Source organism: Danaus plexippus, chromosome Z, assembly GCF_018135715.1.
Source record: "Danaus plexippus chromosome Z, MEX_DaPlex, whole genome shotgun sequence".
Lineage (NCBI taxonomy): Eukaryota > Metazoa > Arthropoda > Insecta > Lepidoptera > Nymphalidae > Danaus > Danaus plexippus.
The window spans coordinates 2,160,902-2,184,069 of record NC_083559.1 but is presented as its reverse complement, the minus strand read 5'-3'; the positions used below and the strand labels follow the sequence as shown (position 1 = coordinate 2,184,069).

Here is a 23,168-nt window from a genome sequence, read left to right as displayed (position 1 = left end):
TTTAAAAAAATCACATTAAAGATCCTATAAATTAAGATACCAGAACGAATAAGACTTCCATAGGAACATATTGACTTTGTTAAACTTTAAAAATATAACAGAAACTATAGATTTATACGAATATATTTAAATAAGCATGTATTTGGTTAAAAAATAATTTATTGTAAATTTTTATTTATTTTCCTGTAACCGTAAAATAATTCCATAAAACCTAATAAGATTTTATTTTAAATTAGGCTGCCTTGAAACGTGATAAAAATGACTGTTTATGTCATTCACCATTTTAGAATAAAAATTATATGACATGTTACATTTCGATATAAAATTACAGTAAACATTTGAAAATTTTAGGCTAAAAAAGCGAAATTTTTTGTAAAATATTTAAAATTTTATCTAATTTAAAAACTACAGTTTCCATATCAACATTATCATAAATAATAGCAACAATGGCTGAAGCAACCGATGATAATGCGAGTGGAGATACTGTTTCAGTAGTCAAACCTGAAGTTTCCGAAGCACCAGTGACTATTCCACCACCGAAACCAGATGTGGAACTGATAGTAGACGGTTTCGGTTTCATGCCAAAGGATTTAAAGTTGGATTCAAAATCCCTCTCTACAGATTTAAAAAAATCTTCTAAAGTATTAAAAGATATTAAATCCCCCGTAAGCGAACATAGTCCATGTGCCTCTAGCACAAATATCGATATCGTTAGAAGGTATACTTGGAGGACAAAAAACAGGATGACAGTACAGGTACTAAAAGTGGTAGTTTTATATTAAAAAAAATATTAAGGTATTTTGCACCGGAATAATAACTAATAAACCTGTTAAGGTTATAACCTATGGCGCAACCATCACATCGATTCAAGTTCCTGACAAGAGAGGTGTTCCGGATGATGTGGTTGCAGGTTTTGATACCTTAGAAGGTAAAAATTATATTAATTAATCCGTGCATATAATTTGAAGCAATTCGTTCTTGTTGATGTAGCAAAAAGCTATAAAGAATTACAAAATATTTCTAGAATATTTCCAACCAAGAAATCCATACTTCGGTGCAACTATAGGGCGCTATGCAAACTATATACAAGATGGAACAATGGTGGTGAGACCTTCCGGCAGGATGTACATGCTCTCTACCAACAAAGGACACAATCATTATCACGGAGGATATGTTGGATTTGATAAGGTACTTACTGCAAGAACTTTATGGTGCCTGAATTGCCTTCATACTCCGAAATGTATATCACATTTTTATTGTGTCATCTCACTTAACTTTTAAGGTTAACTGGCGATCTTATGTAACGGGCAACAAAGTTATCATGAGTCACGTCTCGGAAAGATTCCACGAAGGTTATCCTGGCACTGTAATGGCACAAATTTCTTTTGAAGTGACTTGCGATAATACAATCAAAATTGAAATGAAATGTACGACAAGTGAACCAACAATAGTGAATTTAAGTAACACAAATTACTTTAACCTGGCTGGACATGTAAGTTTCTTCTGGAATAATATTATCTATTTATCTACCAACGTGAGGTTGCTATTGAAATAACAAAAATCATATTACAGCATTCCGGCCCAGATCTCATGTATGATCATATTATTACAATCAACGCTGATAAATATACAGCTGTGGATGACGATGGACTTGTGACAGGTTAATTGTTAACAAGAATAATTTTACGAATTTCTCGTTCTCAAATCAGCAGTCAAAAAACTTTTCTTTAAGTTCATATAAGATTTGTTCTTTGTGCTTTAATTCTTCCCAACGGAGAGTGTAAACAGATTCTTAAATATACATAACTTAGGACCTATGAGGACTTAGATTTTAAGATTTTTTTGAAAGATTTGCCTCTGTCGACTTCGATACCTACTTGCAAGTAGTAATAGAATTATACACATTTAATAAAATCCATTGTTTAGATTCATAGTTTAACCATAATGTTATTATATTTTCAGGGGAAAAGAACGTTGTTGGCGGAACACCATATGACTTCAGAGTACCGCGGTCATTGCGGGTGATGCTGCCGAAAATTCCAATGGGCGGCTATGATATCAATTTCTGCGTAACGCAAGGCACGGAACAAGATCTTACATTCCAAGCAAGGTATAAGACAACGATATTATTTAAGATAACGCTGTATTTTTTGTTATAATTATTTTACCAAGCACGTGATATTCATTATACGATCGACATCATTTGAATGTTTTGTCTAAGTTTAAAGTAAAATAATTATTTTTCATTATTTATCGTCCATATTTTATGTTGTGATACAGTAATGTGTTATTTCAGAGCCCTTCACCCGCTCACAGGAAGAGTGTTAGAAATATATAGCAATCAACCTGGAATGCAATTCTATACAGGAAACCTTTTGCCTGATCCCGACAAAATTGTTGAAGTAAGCTCATGTCACTAGTTCTAAGTTTTAGCGAGTAAATATTTATATATTTTTTTATCATATATCCATTAACTGTTTTATTTGAAAAAAATAAAATGTAGGAACCGGGTGAAACTGAAGAGGAAGGCAAATCTGAATCTGAATCTGAATCTGACAGTGGGAGCGAAAGCGAGTCGAACAGTAGTGAGGAGAGTGCAAGAGGTGAAGAGGCGATAGAAGAGGCGAAGGAAGAGGAGGTGAATGGTTTTAAGATAGTTATTAAAAAACTATTTTTATTATTATTATTTTTATTATCCTTTGTTGTTGATCGCCTTGACTCTTTAGTCTTGCAACGTGTAATAGTTTTAAGGGTATAATGTTTTATCCATTTTATAAGAATCTGTATCATATTAATATGTCGTTCGACTTTTAAACATTTTATTCCTATTTGTAACGTCTAGAAACTTTTTAAATTTAGATAATCTTTCAAAAGTTCAATACTAATACGTACCTATATAAAGTAAAATATCATCCGGAAACAATCAGCATTCTATTGCTTTAGCAATCTACTTAAAAGTAGAACATTAAAACTACAATCTTAAGCCTAACGTTTAATCGATGTAATATAGTTAAATTTATGTTAAAAATAATATGAAATCTGAAATTCAAAAGTTCGAACCCACACTGCGATGGTTTAAAACCAAAGTTCACTTTTCACGAAACACCTACATATGTAGTCGCTAGCATGGTGTATAATATACGTATGTACCTGACGTTAATTAACAGTAAAACAATCTATACGTCGGTGTAATAGTAATCATGAACACTAGACTAGGAGCTTATAAAGGATTACAAGTTATTAAGAAAAAAAAACTTATATTAACCATTTATAGATGTATATCATAATATTTTGCCAATGTCATCAATACCATTTTATTTACACCACAACATTATTATTTATTTGTGATATTTGATACTGGTTAATAATTGCCATCTAGTATACGCTTAAAACGTGATTTTTTTTTATGCGAAATTGATATATGTGATTATAAAATGTTATTTACTAGTTGATTGTTGGTCGATGACAAAAAAAAATGATTTGGATGATGATGATGACGTCGATGGATACGACCAGTTTTATTTAATTTGCGTTGTCACTTTTACAGGGCAAGAGAAGTTATGGATACGTACCATTAATGGGTAAACATGGCACGTTTTACCGGAAACACGGACTATTTTGTATGATGCCGCAAAACTATCCGGATGCTGTCAATCATGTTAATATAAATTTTCCTTCATATAGTTATTTATTTTTGTTCCTCATTAATGAGATTACATAATTCTAAAGAATACCACATAGTGACGTCTACATTTTTTTCTTTTCAGAAAAACTTCCCGAATTCCGTTTTAAATCCAGGAGAAACTTACATTCACAAAATACAGTACAAGTTTGGTATTTTATTAGGAAAATATGTATGAAAGGCTTAAATTCCTTTAACGGTTTATAAAAATGAAAAAGGATGTTTTTTTTAGTATAAAAATACGTGCGTAATTGCTTATTTTTTATAATTTGTGACGTAAATAAATAAATATCGTATTATTTCTTCCCATTATTCTCTAAAGCGGCAATATTTTAGATATCAGTCTCTTTGTGTTTATATTTTTAAGTTATGTAGCTCTTTTTGCTCTTGGCTGTAATTTTTATGTTAATATATTTAAAAAATGTTTTCCAAAGCGATAACACTAAAAAGTCTGTTTGTATTTATAAGACTTATAATATTATGATAAAGATAGACAATCTAAATCCTAGGGGCTATTCCAAAAGATAGATCAAAGGTTTAGTAAGAATTATATACAACATTACTAGCGAGATACGAATATATATCCCTTTCGAAAAATGAAACTTAAAACACAACAATACCGATATATTACAGAAGAAATAAAAATTAGTTTAGCGGATTTATACTGCCTACTTAAAGATAACCAAACCCACTAATATTCGAGTAAACTATGTTAATGTGATTCGAGTTACTTTACATGTTATATCATTAAGTGATTGCCTCAAATACCAGCCAAGAGTCTTTTTTTTAATTTTAATGCTAAATTTCATAATATGCAATAGTATTTTTGTTCTTCCTTTTTTTTTCGATTTAATTTAGTACATGCGAATATTTTTATTGTCCGTCTTTTTGATTTATCAATGCAATGAAATCACAAATATAACTAGAATAGACGTCATTAGCATCAGGATCAAAATTACGTTCCATTGTTACATTTACTTTAGAAACTTGTTTATATTGACATAAAATTGGAAAGATAGTGGCCTTTGTTTCATTATAAACCAAGGTCTACCATATAGTCGGAAATCCACTTGCTTTTTTGTTCATTTTTATCCTAATGGTTGATTTCGAAGAAGGGCAAGCAATTTTTTTTATTATGCAAAATAACTTTAAAGAGGGACACTAATGTGATACAAAGAAAACCTTGAAGAAATATTTCAAAGTCTAACAATATTGGTTAAAAACGAGAACATATAAAAGTTTTTTTTTCACTATCGATGCTTTATGTTAAAATAAAAAACATTCTTGATTATAGATAAGTTCTAAGGTTAAATAAACTTATAATTTAAATGTTTCACTGCAAATAAAAACTAAACGCTGACCAGACATATGCTTGATTTAAACTGTTCCAAAAACGTCATCTTATATTTCTTTAAGTCTGTTAGTAGTTTTCAAAGACTTATCATTATCAGTGTGTAAATCCAGTTATAGGCAGTTCCAGTGGGTAATCCCTACAACACTATGTTACACGAATAAAAAAAATCCTTAGTAAAAAAAATACAAATATTTTATTAGTTATCCGTTATTGTAATGCCATTTTCAATGACTACGCAGAATAAATAAAAACGAGTGTAATTATCTTTCTATATATTTATATAAAAGAATGTCGTGTTAGTTTCACTATTTATAACTCAAGAACCTCTGTACGGGTTTGGCTGGAAATTTGTCGGGAGGTAGTTTGGGGTGAGGAGACGGACATAGGATACTTACGAATTCGTTCGACCAAAAAAAAAATTGCTAATAAAATCCAAAATCTGGTACCCTCCACCTGGTAGCTATACATTTCTAATTATAAAACCAACGCGGACGAAGTCGCGGGCAGAAGCTAGTTTACTATAAAATTAAATTGCAATTGAAAAAATTATTTTTCACAAAGGTCTACAGCTGTGTCGTTTCGATGTGTAAAAGTTCTTGATTTTGCGAACTCCATTGTTTGTATGATAACTTTTCATGCAAAATTTTAAACTGTCTCACGAAATGAATTGAAATTGAAAAACTGACTGCGACAGAAAAAGTTTCTGTGTGCGATGTTTAGAAAAGGGTAAACTATAAAACACGTTTATGAGACATAATGTCAAATTTATGTGTATACCCGTTACATATTGCTATAATGATTTCTATATAAAAGATAAATTGAAGCTGTCGGCGACTTTCGTTTAGGACTGTTTAAGGGGAACAAAATCACGATAAATTACTGTTGTCTAACTCTTACGATTAAAGCATCGGTCGCCAAGTAAGATCTTAGAAGGATTTTTAGACCCTCTTCGTAGCTTTCACTGGGTTGTTTTATCAAAGTATAGTATAGTTTAACACTTCTCAAAATAAGATATATCTATAAATATTTTAAGTTTTAATTTCAACCGAAAGATTTTTTGTAATAATTTTAATTGACATGTCATGATGTCCTTTAAATAAATGCGTCAAAAAGTCAATCAATTAATCAATCAATGGTTTCATTACGAATACTCCTCTCAATTAAAGAATATGCTTTAATGTTTTTATTAATAATGTTAGGACATTCTACGATTTATAAGTAAAAAAAACGGCCAAACTGTCAGTTGTAAAGTAGACGGGAAAACTCATATTAAGGGTATAGAAATTTTACAAAACGACAGCCGCTTGTCTTGTTGTCTCTCCATCGCTACGGAACTCTCGGTATACACGGCAATGAATAAAAAAACAAAGCAGTTGCTGAACACTTTTCGTAAAGCATTTTTCAGAAACTAATTTACATTTTTTTTTATATTTCTATTAGACTAGTTTGTAAAAGCTGACAATGTGACGAAAGGAATATCCATTGTTAAAAAATCTATTTAATAAGACAAAATTTTTAGGTCATAATATAATTTTGACTATATACATATATACGTACGTGTATACATGTATCTGTATTATAATGGATCTGCATTGATTAATAGCATTATATAATGTACGACTTCCAAAATTATACATTTGCAAGACAGGATATTGTCTAAACATTCGGAAATTGCATTGTGTGACCATATTTTGGTATTAACAATTTATATAAAATACAAGCTACTTAACTGAAAACCACACTCGAACACCTAAACAACACACAACAGCTTTACCTTTTGATTCGCTCAGAATGAAGATTTTACTCTTGATGTTACAAATACGCCGGATTTTATACAATCATTTTCAAATATCAAACCTATTTTAGTTTATTATAATTATATAAATCACTAACTTTGAAAATATATTTATCATTTTTGTTTATTTCTAAACATAATTGATAGGTTGATAGTTTTTTAGCTCTCTGTTGATATGTTCGCTCATGAGTGTGAATATTTTTAAGTTAGTCAGTTTTTTGAAGAAAATATTTCGGTAAAACTGTCGAGTTGAGTCAGAAGAAGATTAAATAGTTTCTAACAGTCGTATACGTTTGGATAATTCTAATATTATATGAAACTCAATTATATATTAAACTAAAACACAAAATATACGTCATTTCACAAGAGATTTTTCGCACTTATGAATTGCGTGCTTTTCGTGCTTATGAAAAACCTAATGACGTCATTTTCTGGAAATATATATGACACTTTATAAAAATAAATAAAAGGTGAAAGTTTTTGTTGACAAACTATGCACTCATCATTAATAGCTACACGTATCCAGGCAGTAAAATTTTTCCACCAATGTTCATTTTAGTACGTCAAAATGAATACGAACGCTTTCAATAGTTTTTGAATTTTAGAATGTAGCATAAATAAAACAGTTGCGGATGCATTCAGAAATAAATATGTTGATATATTAAGCAGGAATATAAAATAGAAGTTATAAATTTATTATATTTTCTATGGTAAAAATAAAACTAATGTTCTGTCTTTTGTTAGACATTTTTATTTTATCACTAATAATAAATATATTATTAGAGCGTCCTTCTAGTTTTATTCTATTTCGAGGTGTTCGTAACAAAATAGTGGATTTTTTAAAATTTTGATTTATTCATTTAAATTTATCAAAACATCAAAATCAGTACCCACTCATAACAGAAAGTACTTGTGTATAAAAATAAATTAAGGTATTCGTGTGTTAAATGCAGAGAGTAAAGGTAATTCTAGAAATAAAGTGTTTATCATAAGTTAACTTTGTTATTTCAAGCACACTTCTGTTTAAGTCGCTTCAAGAAATTATTTAAAAAAAAAAATTGCGAATTACCTTTCCGTCCAGCTACGTTATTGGTCATCGAAAGAATGTGTCTCAAAAAGTCCTATATGTTTGATTACTCGACTATACTTCGTCTACACTTAGAACATTCCTGAGTGTTCAGAAGTTCAATAGTCTGTGGAATAGTAATGAAGAATCATTTAAAATCAACTGAAGCGTAGTCATTGTTCTTTAGAAAGAGGGGAAAAAAGCCCTCAAAAAGAAAGTAATTTTTGTGAATTTTCATCTGTGAAGGGCTGGAATTACTGTATTCTTTAATAGTTCTTAGTGTCGCTGTAATGAAATGACTATATGGATCTTATTCACAGGTATACTGCTGACATGGGTTTAATATATTTATTTTTAATTTATTAATCCGTAAGATTTATATACTTTGTTAGAAACGCTCACTCGAGATATAGTACAGAATATTATTTTTTAATTTTCTTAAAGTCTTTAAATGCAGACTAGGAATACATATATATTTGAAAACAGATGAGAACTTTTGTTCGAATAATAGTTGTTCCGTTATTGAAGGAGAGCTCCCCTTGATTAAAGAAACCTTATTTAATACGTTCGGCTTTGACTCCATGGAGTTGCAGCTTTTAAGAAACAATATTGATTATTGTAAAGTCATAAAGGGATATAAAATTTAATCTAAAAGATATTGATTTTCTTCATCACTGTAACATAATTTTTTTTTTAATATTGCAACAATTTTAAATGTAGATCGTTTAGGTATTTTATCATTATCATCGGGACAGAAGAACGCAAAGTTATTCGATAGTAATGCTATATAAGGTATTAAAATATATATTTCATTCTAAGTAGATGTTAGAGGGGTAATAAACGATAAAAACACAATAGTTGAAATGTTACATGTCGGTTGAAACTGAGCAAGAAATGCGTTAAAATCACAGATAAATCTAAGCAAATACTGAAGAGAATTTGCAAGAATGAGTGAGAATATAAATGTTATACAGTCAGATAATCCGAGCTAGTGGCGCCGTCATATACGCCTGTAGTGCTTGTTATTATACCCCTATTTCGTAGTCTGCTGTAACGTGACATGCGATAGATTAAAAATAAAACTTTATGCGGTTGTATTAAACTTATATAGCAAAACCTTAGATAATTTATAACAAAAAAGTCTTAATTCTCACGTCGTTGGTTACATCAGCAGGTGGGATTTAATTTTAAATTTAATATTTTATTTATAGCTATGATAGTAAGTGTAATAAACGAAAGTATACTTTTCTTAATTAAAATCTATTTAAATGGTGTCTTTTAAGGATGAATAGTCCATAGATTTTCAAATTGTATTTTGAAGTGATTCTTCGTACTTATTCAGTTTTTTTACTTAAACTTTTAAAATATCAGCACTCAGCTAATCATACATTGTCAGTCAGCATGTATGAATAATTTTAATTCAATGAACTTATAAATGATTGTAAGTTCGTTTGCAAAATTTAATTACGAAAATACACTAAAACCAATTCAGTTAAAAAAGATTTTAAATAGTACAAACTTTTTAATTTTATTTATATTGAAGTATAAAATTTTCTTACTTAACTTATTTTTTAACAAGCCTATTAATATTTAATAGTCTATAGTTATAATAATATCAAAAACCTTGTAATATATTACATAAGATTCCTCTGCGTAGCGTTAATTGAGATAAGATTCGTTAAATTTTAATAAATCATTTAAATGTATTACTAAAAATGTTCATTCAAATACACACTCACTGACTTGTTAGAGATATCAGTGTTCCGGATCAAATAGAAATAATAATGTTTTGAAATAGTTTTTTTGATAGCAAAAGGTGACGAACTCTGCAAGTTTTTAATAAATCCAGATGACTTTATCCGTTTCTACGTTACGATCTAAGAATATATATCAATTGTTTGCAAATACGTAATTATTTTATTAAATAAATCAGATGGCTTACCACGCGATATAAGATTACTTTAAAAGAAAATTCTACAACAAGTAAATTAAAATTGAGGTATTTGAGATCCAAAAACGGTATGGATTGTTGCTCGCAGAGGAATACGGACAAAAACTTTTTAGCTGTCTTCTTATAGCCAAAATAACATGGAAATTATAATTCAATAGATCCTTATCATATAAAAATTTTAAGAAATGTATGTTATTGTAATTATATACATATATAGCTACAGAACCAATAATTTGAGAACTGAGATATCTGTTTTACTATGTTTCTAGAAAATGTATCGTGTGTAAGATGTATAACCTCAACAATTTGTATACAAAATCAATATAAATAATTACTTTATTTTGGCTATGATCACTAATTTTGACGCCGTTAACAAACGCACGTTCAACGGCATGATATTAGTCAAAAGTTCAAGCAACACTGTAATACAATTTAAGTATGTATGAAGCGATGTTATCTTGTATAATAAAAAATTGTAATACAAATTGTATTGGAAAAAAAAAATCAAACTTTGTATATATCCTTAACGTGTCCTAAACGTGAATATCGGAAAAAAATATTATACATTTTGTTAATATTAAATTTAAATTTATAACGATTCTTAGTTTGCCGTGCAAAGGAATTGGGTACGTTGAGTGGGTAAATAAGTTTTATCACATTTTGAATCATACGTAGGTCTTATTGCTATTTTCGGTTTTAGTTACGCGCCACTAGTATCAATTTCCCGAAATCGTGTGATGTTATAAGATGTTTTGGAATTAAGCTGTTCTGGTGATAAGCGCAAGCGCGGGTCATGGAACTCTGAGAGCTGAGGCTCAGTCGACGTGCGAAAGAGATGCAAACATTTCTTACAGCCTACCTAGTTTACTTTGGCATGCAAGATTATGCACGATCGAGACGCTAATAATACAATGAACAAGGGATATATAATGAAATCTAGTTCACAGAAAACAATGCCAATTTATTCATATTCAGATAAGAGTACATATAACGATAATATGTTATACAATATTAATTAGTTTTCCATAATTTGAAACATTATATGCACCACTTATGTGATAAAATTTATTGATTAATGACATGAAGAAAAAAATGTCATGTAGATTTTTTTAAAACAAAGCGCATGTCTGATTCGCGTAGGCCGATGCAAGTAACCGTATGCCTGCACTTCTAAAGTTGGGACGAAAAGTTGTAGCGAGCGAGCGTCGCATCTCCCAGCATTCGCGGTCCGACGCTAGCGAGGCACGGTTGGTGCCTCCGCGCTCGCCGCTGGTCGATCTTAACTTTACAGCATACATTTTTACAATTAACACCATGAGGGTCCAGAAGACCCTGCTGCTGCTGTTCGCTGTAGTCATCGTAAAGGTAAGTGGATAGCTATATTGCGAATGCTTGTATACTCCTTAGCCGGCTTCTTGAAAAGTTATGAAAAGTTTTAGAAGTCAGATGTTATAATTTTTTTTTTTTAAACTTTGTTGCCCTAAAAATAAACACAACCCAAGGACCTAAAGCCGGTTTCCGCAAACTGATCACTGAACATTCTGCTAAGTTTAAATAGAGTTCTTTTACATCATAGAAGTTATTTAAATTCAAGGTTCTTTTCTTTTGTATGTTATAAATTACAGTTTTTTTTTTAATTATGTTAATTTTAGGTCATCGAAACTATCCAAATAATTTTTGTAAGAAAATTATTAAATTAAATCGCTTTTTAGTTTTTTTTTTTGCAAAACAATACACACGTTCCTGTTGTTATGTTTAATAATAGCACTGACTGCATATATAATATATTTATGGTTTCTTGTTTCATTTGGTGTCTATAAAAGACTAATATGTGTGATATTTTAAGATGTATTTATTAGAAATATATATGCAGTCGTAAATTTTGTTTATTTGAATTTTGTTAAATAGAATTTTACTATTTAAAATGTTTTATAGGAAGTTTGATTTCAATGTACAGTTTCTTACTGTGAACATTTTCAAATATTTCACTGCTCTTCTGAGCACCGTAGTTTATTAATATTCTTTTATCAGATTTATACCAATAAATTCTATATATTCTATATTCAAATCCAATGGTAAGAATATTTCGGTTGCGATGTTTAAAATAAAATGTTATCTGATGCTCGAGTCATGAAATCAAAACGATTCCTCATTATGATTTAAGAAATACCAACGGACATATATGGAAATACAATTATAACTAAACTGGTGTAATATATAATATATTACAAATAAAACAATTCGAGCACTACTAATATGTAATTCCTGATCATTTATAAGATTCCATTGAAGATAGTAAAGGCGTTTAAATATTTTCGGAGACAACTCTCACCACGTTCAACTCGATTTTCTCGAGGACAACCATCTTAAAAGCTTTTTATGTTTTTTTCTTTCACATGCATTAAACACTTTCAGTACGGGAGTAAATTAAGTAAACATTGATGACGATGTATCGTGTGTATGAAAATTTACAGTCAAACAGAGGCTGTTGCTTTTGTATTAACGGTTGCGATTTGTCCGATGTATATTATCTACTAACCAGGGAAACTTATTTTATCTCGAATTTCCGAAGTGGTAGTGGGTTATTATTCGAACCTTTAAATTTATTTTATTTAAAAGCTCCATAATTGTGATATCTTAACGAGTAACTTAAATCTATTTTTACGATGAAATGATTGAAAAAGCTCGTTGTCAGGCTGTCAAAGTTCTTTGATAGAATCGCTGTCAAGATTCACATTAAAGGATGGACGAAGCCATGAATATTTTAATGTAATCACAAAATATATTATATATCACAGGCATGTTCACCGGAACTCAATATGATAAATCGATGATGAGTTTCAAACTGGCTACTAATTAGGAGACTGGCCTTGGGAAGTCCATACGTTTGAAATAAGTTAAATTTAAGAATAGTACAATATTTAACAGTCTATCTTTATTGACGATATGAAAAAACGAAATTCGCATTTCGAATGTATATGTTATGGGGCTTTTAGGCTTTTTAAGTATTTAAGAACATAGCTGCAACATTTCTAAAATCGATATTTTCTGTATAACCTTTGTTAAGATTGATTGAAAGATGACATGACATACTTTATACATTCTGAAATCAGAACTCTTCCACATTTCAACAGAGTGTAATTATTCCTTTTTTATTGAATAGTGTGGACTACAAATGTATTGTATTTACTTTGAATTTTTTTTTTCATACAGCCATCACCAATTTGGTATACTTACTTTTAAGAACCACAATATGTTATTTATCTTACTTAGTGTATCATATATTCATTTAGCCAAAGATTTCCTCATGACAAAGTTATTTCTAAGAAAATTGCAAGTAAAATACTAATAATTATGTAGTCGTGTATTAAACGACATGTAATATTTATATTATATATTTTTTAAAGATTTTTACTTAGTAAAAACTCCTTTACGTATTAAGTATCGTATTTGACAAAAGAAAAAAAGATATTGATTTAAAAATTAATTGTCTTTATGGACTTTTACGGAATTGCTATTGTAGGGTTACACTAGGTTAGAGATTACCTTCGGTAAATAATATTTCAATAGTTTATCACAATTTTTTTTTAATGATATGTAGGTCAAAAATATTTAATTGGCTCCGGACCTGACAAAAACGTTAACGATAATATTAATTCAACTTGTTGACATTTATTTGTTATTGTTTGAGGCCAGTTAAGATAATCTTAAGATGAGGTTTATATATATTATTCTATGAAACTGAAAAAAATATTTTTTTTTTTTTGACGGCGATTCAAATGATCACGTTTTGCATATCAGTTCCCGCAAACAGATATTCATAAGACATTATAACATCCGCAGACGGACAATACAATAATACAGACTGTCAGCTTTGAGTAAGAATAAATAAATGTACCTAGCTCAATATGATATAGTTCCAAGAAGTCCGATCAAAATAAATTAATCACATGAAACGATATGAACCCGTATACAATAAATTGTTAATTTCACAAATTCTCTTAAGCCTATTATTATATTGTTCCTTACTAATGTCTTCGCTAATTAAAATATTGCATAGTTTCCTATAAATTTTAAAATTAAATTTACGTGACGCAGATTCGTGATAACAAAGATATTGTTATCACGAGAAAGTGGGAGGTTAGCTTGATGAACGCAATCACTTTCGGTTAGCCGTTATCTTTGTAACCTGGACGCAATTGATTATCATAAATTGGGGCATCTTTATGAGATTACCTCCGTTCAGTTCATTACAACCGTTTGATCTTTGAAATAATAATTAATGTAATATATCTGAAAATATCTAAGCTATTTATGTCGAGCGAATTTAAGTGGAAATTTCAAAAATATTATTTAATATAACTATAATAACATTTCTGTGAAATTGTAATAATATATAGAATTTTTTAAAGCATTTCCATTATGTCATTAAAATATTAAAGTTGGTTTGATATATAGATTTATGTAATTTTAGATTAAAAGAATCAATTCAAATGTTTTAAGCAAAGATTACATCTTATTGAAAGTTTATTTATAAAAAATATGAATAAACCGAGAAATTGCTCTTATTCCAGTTTCTATCTTTTCAGTAAGTTTGAAATGTTAACCAAGACTTTAAATTTATTAGTTCCATTCATACCTATTTATAACTGGAAGTTGATTATCAGTTTGTAGGTATAATGTTTATATTTCAAAATACTTTTAGTAGAACTTGATTTTAACAGGGAAATATGAAGTCAGAAACAACGGAGATGTTTTTAAATTGCAAAATTATAACAATATAAAGATAATGAGTTGAACTCTTTTTATAATTTGAACCCTACACTAGATTGCCGTAGGTTATCAAAACACTTATCGCCGGCCGCAATATTCCATTCTAATTTTAATGTTCGATAATTATAAGAACATATTTTTCTCGTTTTAGTCAAAAGTTATCGTCCAGTTTATCTTGAGTGACCCATACCGAATTGCACAATGGCGTTGATATCGGGAATTCGCTTAAAATATGAGCAATCTCTCTTCAATTATACACTTGATTGTTATTAACCTACATTTTTAAGATAGAGATTACATAATACTTGCCATTCGTTATATGCAGTTGTTGGAATAAAATGTCAGGGAAATAGTAATCAGAGGCGGTATGGCCGCTGAGGTTTCTCTCTGAAAGAGGGTATTTTTAGATTCGTATTATTTAAGTCAAAATCATAGCACGTAGTTTTTGTGGGAATTATATAAGGTGGCGACCGGAGGTTTCAGGAAAACTACGAAACATACTTATATGTATATTATAATAAAAATTACATATTAAAACTTTTGACCTATACCTAAGACTACATGATTGCCCCAATGTTAGGATAGCAATGCCATTCCATAGCTTGTGTGGTATCAGGAATCTTCTGGTTCACAAGGCTTGGTGTTCGTTCCGCGGAGTCACCGGCGTCACCAGTTATATGATATTTTATCCATACAACAATGTTGCCCCGGCGATGTTCATTTATTTTATAATATGTAGCGCGTACGTAACATGGGTGTTCTGCACTATGTTATTGACTGTTATTAACAATACACCCTTCACTGACATTTATAATGTAAGGTCTTCTAAAACGTACCTTCTTTGTTAATTTAGTTCGAAATAAGACGTAGAGTATAGCATTTATTAAATGAAAATTAAGATTTCTGAGTACAGTCCAACTTGAACACTAAAATTGCAAGAGTTCTAAGTTAACCCAGCTTATATTTTTTTTATGTATAACCTTTTGGAATTATATCATAAGATATGTAACTTTAACCAGTTAGCTGTTATAATTTAACAGCTAGTTGTCAAGATTTCGTTTTGATATAATAAAATCGATAAAAAAAAACTGCAAGACAATTTTTTTTTTCTTTTATTAATTTTTAATTATTTAACATTATAAATTAAAAAGTGCGTACTGTGAATAGAACAAAGATAAGTTGTGATAGCTTGCCTGCCCTATTTTGATATCTGACTTAGCGCGTCGGATGTTGTAGGTGCATTACGTGAGCTGTCGAGTTGCATTTTGATTTATTATATTTTAAACATTAAAAATAATTAATATTTTATTTTATTATAAAAAAATATATATCTTATATAAATTTATTTTTTAATAAAACATAACGATTTTTATATAGACGTTCTTTACGTACATTCCCCACATACTTTTATATTAATTGATGCTGGATATATAAATACGAATGATTAGTAATTTATTATTTGAATTAGATAATATTTACTTTGAAAACATTGAGAACTATGATTATATGAACTATCAGGTTTCACTTTAGAATTAGGTTCGGTAAAATTAATACCTTTTTTATGGTAGGGATTTGAAATCGTAATACATTTAAATGGGTTGGTGTCAGACGGAGGGCTCTGTTTCGTAATGTATTTATTTTCAATTCCTAAATGCACAGCAATGACGCAATTGAAAATTTGTTTACAGTATTTTATCACGCGTTCTCGGTTGCTATGTATATAAAAAAAGGTTTGTATTTTTAGGGTTCCAAAGATTATTTATGATTCGATATAGCTGCAAACGAGCTATTATAAACAGTGTCCACGGATATATTAGTTATTCGGGAAATGTGGATATCGTGTTCCCGGGCTTGTTTTTTAAAAGAAACCTATAGTTTACTGTAGACAGATACTAATATTATAGGAATTAGATAAAATCTATTAAGGAAAATCATTTTACATCCTGAACGTGGAAAGAAACGTGACTTATGTAAGGTTTGCAATTAAATGAATTCCAGGTGATATTGACAAACCATCCACTTTTAATTTTTCCATTTTGACGGTTCTAGTATTTTCTAATAGAGGATTACGATTACGATTACCTGAGGTTGTGCGATTCGTAATATCCAAAATCTTGTTTCATGTAAATGATTAATCAATTAATGTCAAATTAAAAATAAAGCCAGTAATTTTTTTAATATTTCATAGAGCACGGAACCATTGAAACCAAATGTAATGAAGCTTGCCATTTTTTTTTTCAATCTCGTCCTTGGCATCGCGACGTCTACCAACAGGGCGTGTAAACAGCGATCAAAGTTTAAATAAGCCGTTTAAAATTACCAAAAATTGATAACCACGTGTATTATATATGTACATATGGATGATAATCTGTGTGTAAATAAGTGTTTTTATAGTTGGAAAACGTGACGTTAATTTTATCACGGCCCGTAAGTATTTGCGTCTGTATTTATTTGTACAGATTACAGATCTCCATTTTACGATAACCAGTAGAATTGTAAGTAAAATTGTGAAAATGATCCATTCATTTGGAATAAAAAAACATTTGGTCATTACACTGAGAGCATATTGGTTGTTTTCTTTCTAGATTTTAACTTACCATCACCAGTTATAGCCGGTTTTGTTATATTTTACTATGTTCATATAACAGTTCTTTAAATTGTAATTTTATCTGTGAATCTTAGACGGAGGAAAGGTTACAAAAATACCTTAGAATTTTGCATAGATATATTTAATTTGCATTCCCATTGTCCCACACATTTAGCGACATCATAAGGCTTCTTGGAATCATCAAATATAAACAGTTGAGGTCACAACCGGTTTTGGTCATTATATGAGAGAACCTCTCTCATTGGGAAGCTCGTATTATGCCGGAGACTGCACAGTCTGTTATGACGACGTTGTATATTATGTCCTGTTAGTTATGTGTGTAAAATTCTGAAATTGTAAGACTAGGAATATAATTTAAACTGATTACTAAAGTATTGCTTCATTCTTAAAGAATATTTTATCCGTTCTATAATTTTTAAAGACGAGTAATATATATATTTTAAAGGACGAAATATTAAAAAGGCAAAACATAAAAACTATTCCGTATCTAGAAACTAACCCGCGTTGTTACGGATAATATGATGCGGTCTATAGAGGTCAAAGACGGGATTAAGACATGAGCATGTAAAAGCGAGGCATGAAACTTCAAGAGACGTTCTTTTAACTTATAATTTTCGTAAAGTTGAATTCTCTATATTGAAAGCCGTGCTGTTTGTTTCTATTGTTTAATTTTAGGAAGCTAACAAATTTTATGGACTAATATTATCTATGTCGTAAACGTTAAAATTTTCAAACACGACGAATGTTTCTCGAGTGCTGTCCATATTGTTCACTTACAATAAATACGTATTTTTCTACTATAAACTGCGATTTTGTTTCGCCTTATGTGGTAATATGAGTGGAACGTTTTGACTTGCATTAATATAGCTTACAGGGATAAAATAAAAGGTATTAAGTAGCATACGAGATAATTACATAATTTTAACATTACAGAATTTAAATTTCGAATGTAACATTTTATAAATATAAATTTAAATTTAACAATTCTCTTCTATATAGAATTAAGTAGTTTTAATGTTTTTTTAAAAAGCGACTGTAACAAGTCTTCATCATGTATACATATCTTTATGAATGAAAGACATTACAACGAATTGTTTTTAGGTCGACGGTGTAAACACGCTCTAAACAAACTGATTCATTTTAATGAAAACGTCAAAACATGTCGCGTTCGACCATTGATTGAAGGCCTTTCGCAGTCTCCATATTGCGTGGGCCAGAAAATGATTCATCACGAAATATAGTGGAATAAACAGACTTACAACAAATGTATATGGGTCCTTTAAAATGTCTATATATAGCAAGCGGAATAATTAAAGTATGTAGGTTATTATAAGACATATATATATATATATAATTTTTGTTATGGCACTCGTATTGATTGTGATTTATCACACATTTTCAAAGTCATAAAATGAATAATGCCTGAATAAAAGTGGTCCTCTCTCAACTCAGAGGCGACCAATCGACAAATTTACTCGACGCAATCATTGAAGTAATTTATGTTTGTTAACAATCATCCTAATCAATTATGACAGCCCTGAACTCATTTTTAAACAGATCAAATTTGATTTAAGAGCAATATAAAGGCACTGCGCTTTAAAATTAGTTATTTCGTAATTCCTAACAATCATTTGGCCTGTTGAAGGTTTAAACTGTAGTTAATTGAATCAATGTGTATTGTTTTACGATTTAGACTGAGAAATATATTGTTTGAATATTTTATAAGATTTTTACTTCATTTGTAAGTAGATAAATTGTTTTACGTCAGTATAAATATTAAATTGTGTCATTTTTGTAAAAATGCTTAACGTATTTCTACTCTGTTTTGTTTCACACCGATCTAAGTTTTGAGCACATTTTTTATAAATACTGTTTAACGTAAATATTTTCATACTTAAATATATTAATACTTTCATTACAATGCGTGATTTAAAAAATAGTTTGTTCTAAAATGAAGTTTAAATAATGTTATAAAGTTAGTAGCTTTTTAATATATTTAAGAGAAAGGAATTATAACTACATTTATTTCGAAAAATTCCCACATTATAAGTAGAAACTAGCAGTCAAGAGCAAAACTTAACGTTGATTGCGATACTTTGATCACAGGGCTTACTTGAAAAATATGAGTGTAATTTGGTATGCGGTGAAGTGTCGGGAAGGCGTCATAGTCGGTCGAGACAAAACCCGGATCGGGGACTAATTGAGCGAAGAATGGGTGCCACCCTCTTAGTATTCTGTTCGAGGCAGCCGGGAAAGCCGGCGTTTGGGACATCAATCTCAATATGGCGGATGACGGCGCGGCGGAAGGCGTGCACGCGGACAAGAAACCGCTCTTAGCTTGACCGCCACTGGTCGTGCCGGATATTTTGATTGATCTTTCACACCCGATATTAGAACCGTTATGAAAATTTTCATTGTTAATATATGATACAGAGTTATTGCTTTAAAATAATTATGTGGTTGTGATTTTCGAGCAATCTGAGGTCGCCATCGGACTTGCAAATTCGCGAACTGATCCAAGGATATCCTTTGAATAACAATCGTAAAGCTTGGGATATAATAGACGACAAGGGCATGCCATTAATATATGAATATATGTATGACGGGAATAGTTCTCACAATTTTCGTTTTTTTTTTTTTATAAAATATTTATTTCACGCCTACGAACTGAACTAACGCATTGATAGCACTCGATGTGTATTTTTAACTTATATTAATATTGACTCTCTGATACGGATCTCCTTGAAAATAGTTTCGTATATAAAACAGTAGCTGAGAATGGAAATAAATTTAGAATTACAATAAACATTTATATACCATATTCGGTATTAACAAATATATCAGTCAAAGTTAAAAGTAACCTGAATTTTAAAAAATAGGAATCATATATGGATCAGAGATAATATTATATTTCATTCATTAATGTTCAAATTTTCGTTAAATGAATATAATTTGTATAATTTATAAATTAACTTACGCACGTAGGCATTATGTTTTGTAATTAAAAATATTATATTTATAACCGGATACTCGAATATCTCGATAATCGGTGTCCCGAAAATTGGGTTCCCGGTGAGCGTTTAATGAAAAAGTAAAACAAAATTACTTCTAATTAAAATTGCTTCCCTTTAAAGAATACATTACAGGCTACGGGATGATATTATATAAATGTGAAAATGTAAAAATAAAAAAAAAAACTTTTAAAAAGTTAAACTATTTTACACAAATGAAATAATATATTAGATTTAAAAGATGATCTTCTTGGTTAGATAAAACGACTCCTATTCTTAAAATAAATGATCTGTATGAACTTTATAAAAAGTCCACTTTGAAAAATAATATACAGAGAGTTTTTTTGTTTTTGATAGTATCAAAATAGGCATATAAATGAAAAATTAGAAACAGTCTGTATATATTGACAAGTTGTTTATTTATTTCTTTACTAAAAATACGTTTTCAATTCTGATATTATTATTCTAAATATTGTAAAGTAATACATATCTTTAATAGTAGAAAAATAACGTAAACAAGACATTCGATCATGATTATATATCTTGTATTTATATGGACATACAAAGATTTGACCATAAATACAAATGAGTAACAATAAAACGAAATTATTCCTAATAATACATAATTTAATATATATTTTTTTAATACTTAATCGACGGAACAAACTTCGTAACTCCAGCGATGGACGATCAGCCGATTAAAGGCTCGTAAACACGAACACATGTTTTTAAATCACAACAAATCTCTTAAAGCCTTTACTCCAATTACGTAGCTTAATTTTTCTTTCGTTAATAAAATATTTCGTGAAATGTTACGATATAATATTAATACAAAATATAGCCTGACCTAAACTACACTATAATTTTTTAACTATCTCTTTTCGATATAATTATATTTAATTTTATATTTTGATATATTTATTAAAGGAAGTAAATGTCACTCCAGTAAAGCGGAAACAAAGGTTTCAATACATTAAGACGTCCTTCAAAGACAAAAAATGATCTCGAACATTCAAAAAGGGATTACGAGAGACATTAACAATGAGTCTCAAAGCTGTAGGTACCTATTTACTTTTCGTCGGGCTCATGAAGTGGCAGACTCTCCTCACTTACATACATTTCATGAGCTATTACACACCGCCCTATCGTGCAGACAAGATCTGATATTTATATGGAGCTGTATTACAACCCTGTATCAAAATAATCACCTTTAAACCAAAATACTTGGAGTGATCACACGAAATTATGAAAAAGATATACGCTCGTTTATACATATTGAGCTATTACTGTGCATTATTTGAATTTAAAGAATATAATAACTAATAGGATATTGTGATCAGAAAGAAATCTGAAAAAGTCATTCAAATAGAGGGAGTAATATTAAGAAATATGTAAGGGTATTATCAACTCTAATAGATTACTTCATCCTCCAAACTCTCGAGATTTAACCGTGAATTTGTGAAATTATTCGACTGCTTTTGGTAAATTACCTTATAAATGTGGTTGTTGTCATGTTATATTTAATACTTTCAATAAAGAATCGATGGAGTTCATAATAAGCTAACTAATTAATTTAGATCTTTGAATTAACGATTTGGACGTTACTGGTGAAGTAGTGTGGAGGAAAATTAAGTGCACTCTGACAACATCTGTTACTACAACATAACTATGAAAATCTCTATTAATGCACTAATTATATATATATTTTTTGTACTTTGCATTTGAGGAATGCGGATAGAGCTCTGTTTTGAATGGCAAGAACTACTAGACTTGGGTCTACGATAAGCTTCAATACTTCAGCGTGATTAGGAATTCATTGAAACCCGATTTAGCTTCTCGGCGCTCCGTTTTAATGAGGAACCAGCATACAGTCATGTAATAAACATTTATACTCAGATAGATTTTCTTACTAAAAATATATTTTTGTAATTTGATTTCAATAAATTTTTTAAGGTCCTGAAAATATAAATTTAATTAGTTTTATTTTGGTGGAATTTATGTGTTCGACGTGACGTCTGTGTTGCTTACTGCATTCATAACACGTGCCGGTCTTTGAACCCTAAATTGTATCATTAGCACAATTTCCGGTTGGTCATAACAAAACAAACTTCGGTTGCAAAATTGCAACTTGACTGTTGTAAAGTTTATTACCGAGAAATCTAATTTGAGGGACGTATACACTTCTAGAACTTTAGTTACTAGGCTATGAGCTTATTTCGGATCGACTATAGGTACGACACGCGCCTGTTGTTTCATAGTTTTGAGACGATCAAGATTACATTAGAATTATGTATATCCAAAATATTGATAAAAATAATGTAATATTTTAAGATTTTGTTTCGAAAATAGATATATGTCCTACTAGTAAAGTATATAATTCTGTTTTTAATTAATTATACTATAGTTTTTTTAGATAAGCTACCGGATATCTTATGACCTTAAATATTAAATTGAAATATCTGTGATTCGTTTTAATAAGATTTCAAATTTAAAGATAATTTACTACATTACGATGATGAGACGTTATCTCGAATACTTAACCCCTCCAAAAAATATCATCATCAATCAATAAATACGATGAGAAGGAATTGCATTTCACTATTAATATCACTTCGGAAATATGAAATAGAATTAAAGTATTATTTGTTATATTTTGATTTTAATGCAAGTAATAAGAAATATATATATATGTTTGTTAAATTGAGTAGATTCTCACATAATAATGGAATGGAAATGTTGACACAAAATTAAACGTCCAATTAGGATATTAATCTATTTAGTGAAGATATAAATTTGGAATGTCATAAATATTATGAATTTTATTTCTTACATTTAATTGACACATTTATTAATACAGGTGCGCATAATAATAATAATATTTAAAAATGATTGTATACATCAAATCGGTATAGAAGATTGTTTAGAAGA

General features: G+C 29.6%; 2 protein-coding genes across 8 annotated transcripts in view; both read left to right on the top strand.

Moving 5' to 3' along the window:
* Positions 1-274: 274 nt before the first annotated feature.
* On the top strand, positions 275-3,981 carry LOC116777819 (galactose mutarotase-like). 2 transcript variants are annotated; one of them, XM_032671552.2, is made up of 10 exons: positions 277-755; positions 835-928; positions 1,025-1,188; positions 1,283-1,492; positions 1,573-1,660; positions 1,963-2,110; positions 2,297-2,402; positions 2,504-2,638; positions 3,548-3,658; positions 3,768-3,981. In XM_032671552.2, the coding sequence occupies exons 1-10, from the start codon at positions 447-449 to the stop codon at positions 3,858-3,860; spliced, it is 1,458 nt and encodes a 485-aa protein (XP_032527443.1). In that variant the 5' UTR covers positions 277-446; the 3' UTR covers positions 3,861-3,981. The 2 variants fall into 2 exon arrangements, with proteins under 2 accessions (XP_032527444.1, XP_032527443.1); XM_032671553.2 differs by lacking the exon at positions 2,504-2,638 and having other exon boundaries at positions 275-755.
* Positions 3,982-10,994: 7,013 nt separating this feature from the next.
* LOC116777086 (basement membrane-specific heparan sulfate proteoglycan core protein) overlaps positions 10,995-23,168 on the top strand; it is an 88,917-nt gene continuing 76,743 nt past the window's right edge. For all 6 annotated transcript variants that reach the window (XM_061526130.1, XM_061526128.1, XM_061526129.1 and 3 more), the window contains exon 1: positions 10,995-11,213. In XM_061526130.1, the coding sequence (XP_061382114.1) occupies positions 11,007-11,213 (207 nt within the window). In that variant the 5' untranslated portion in view covers positions 10,995-11,006. The remainder of the gene's footprint in view (positions 11,214-23,168) is intronic.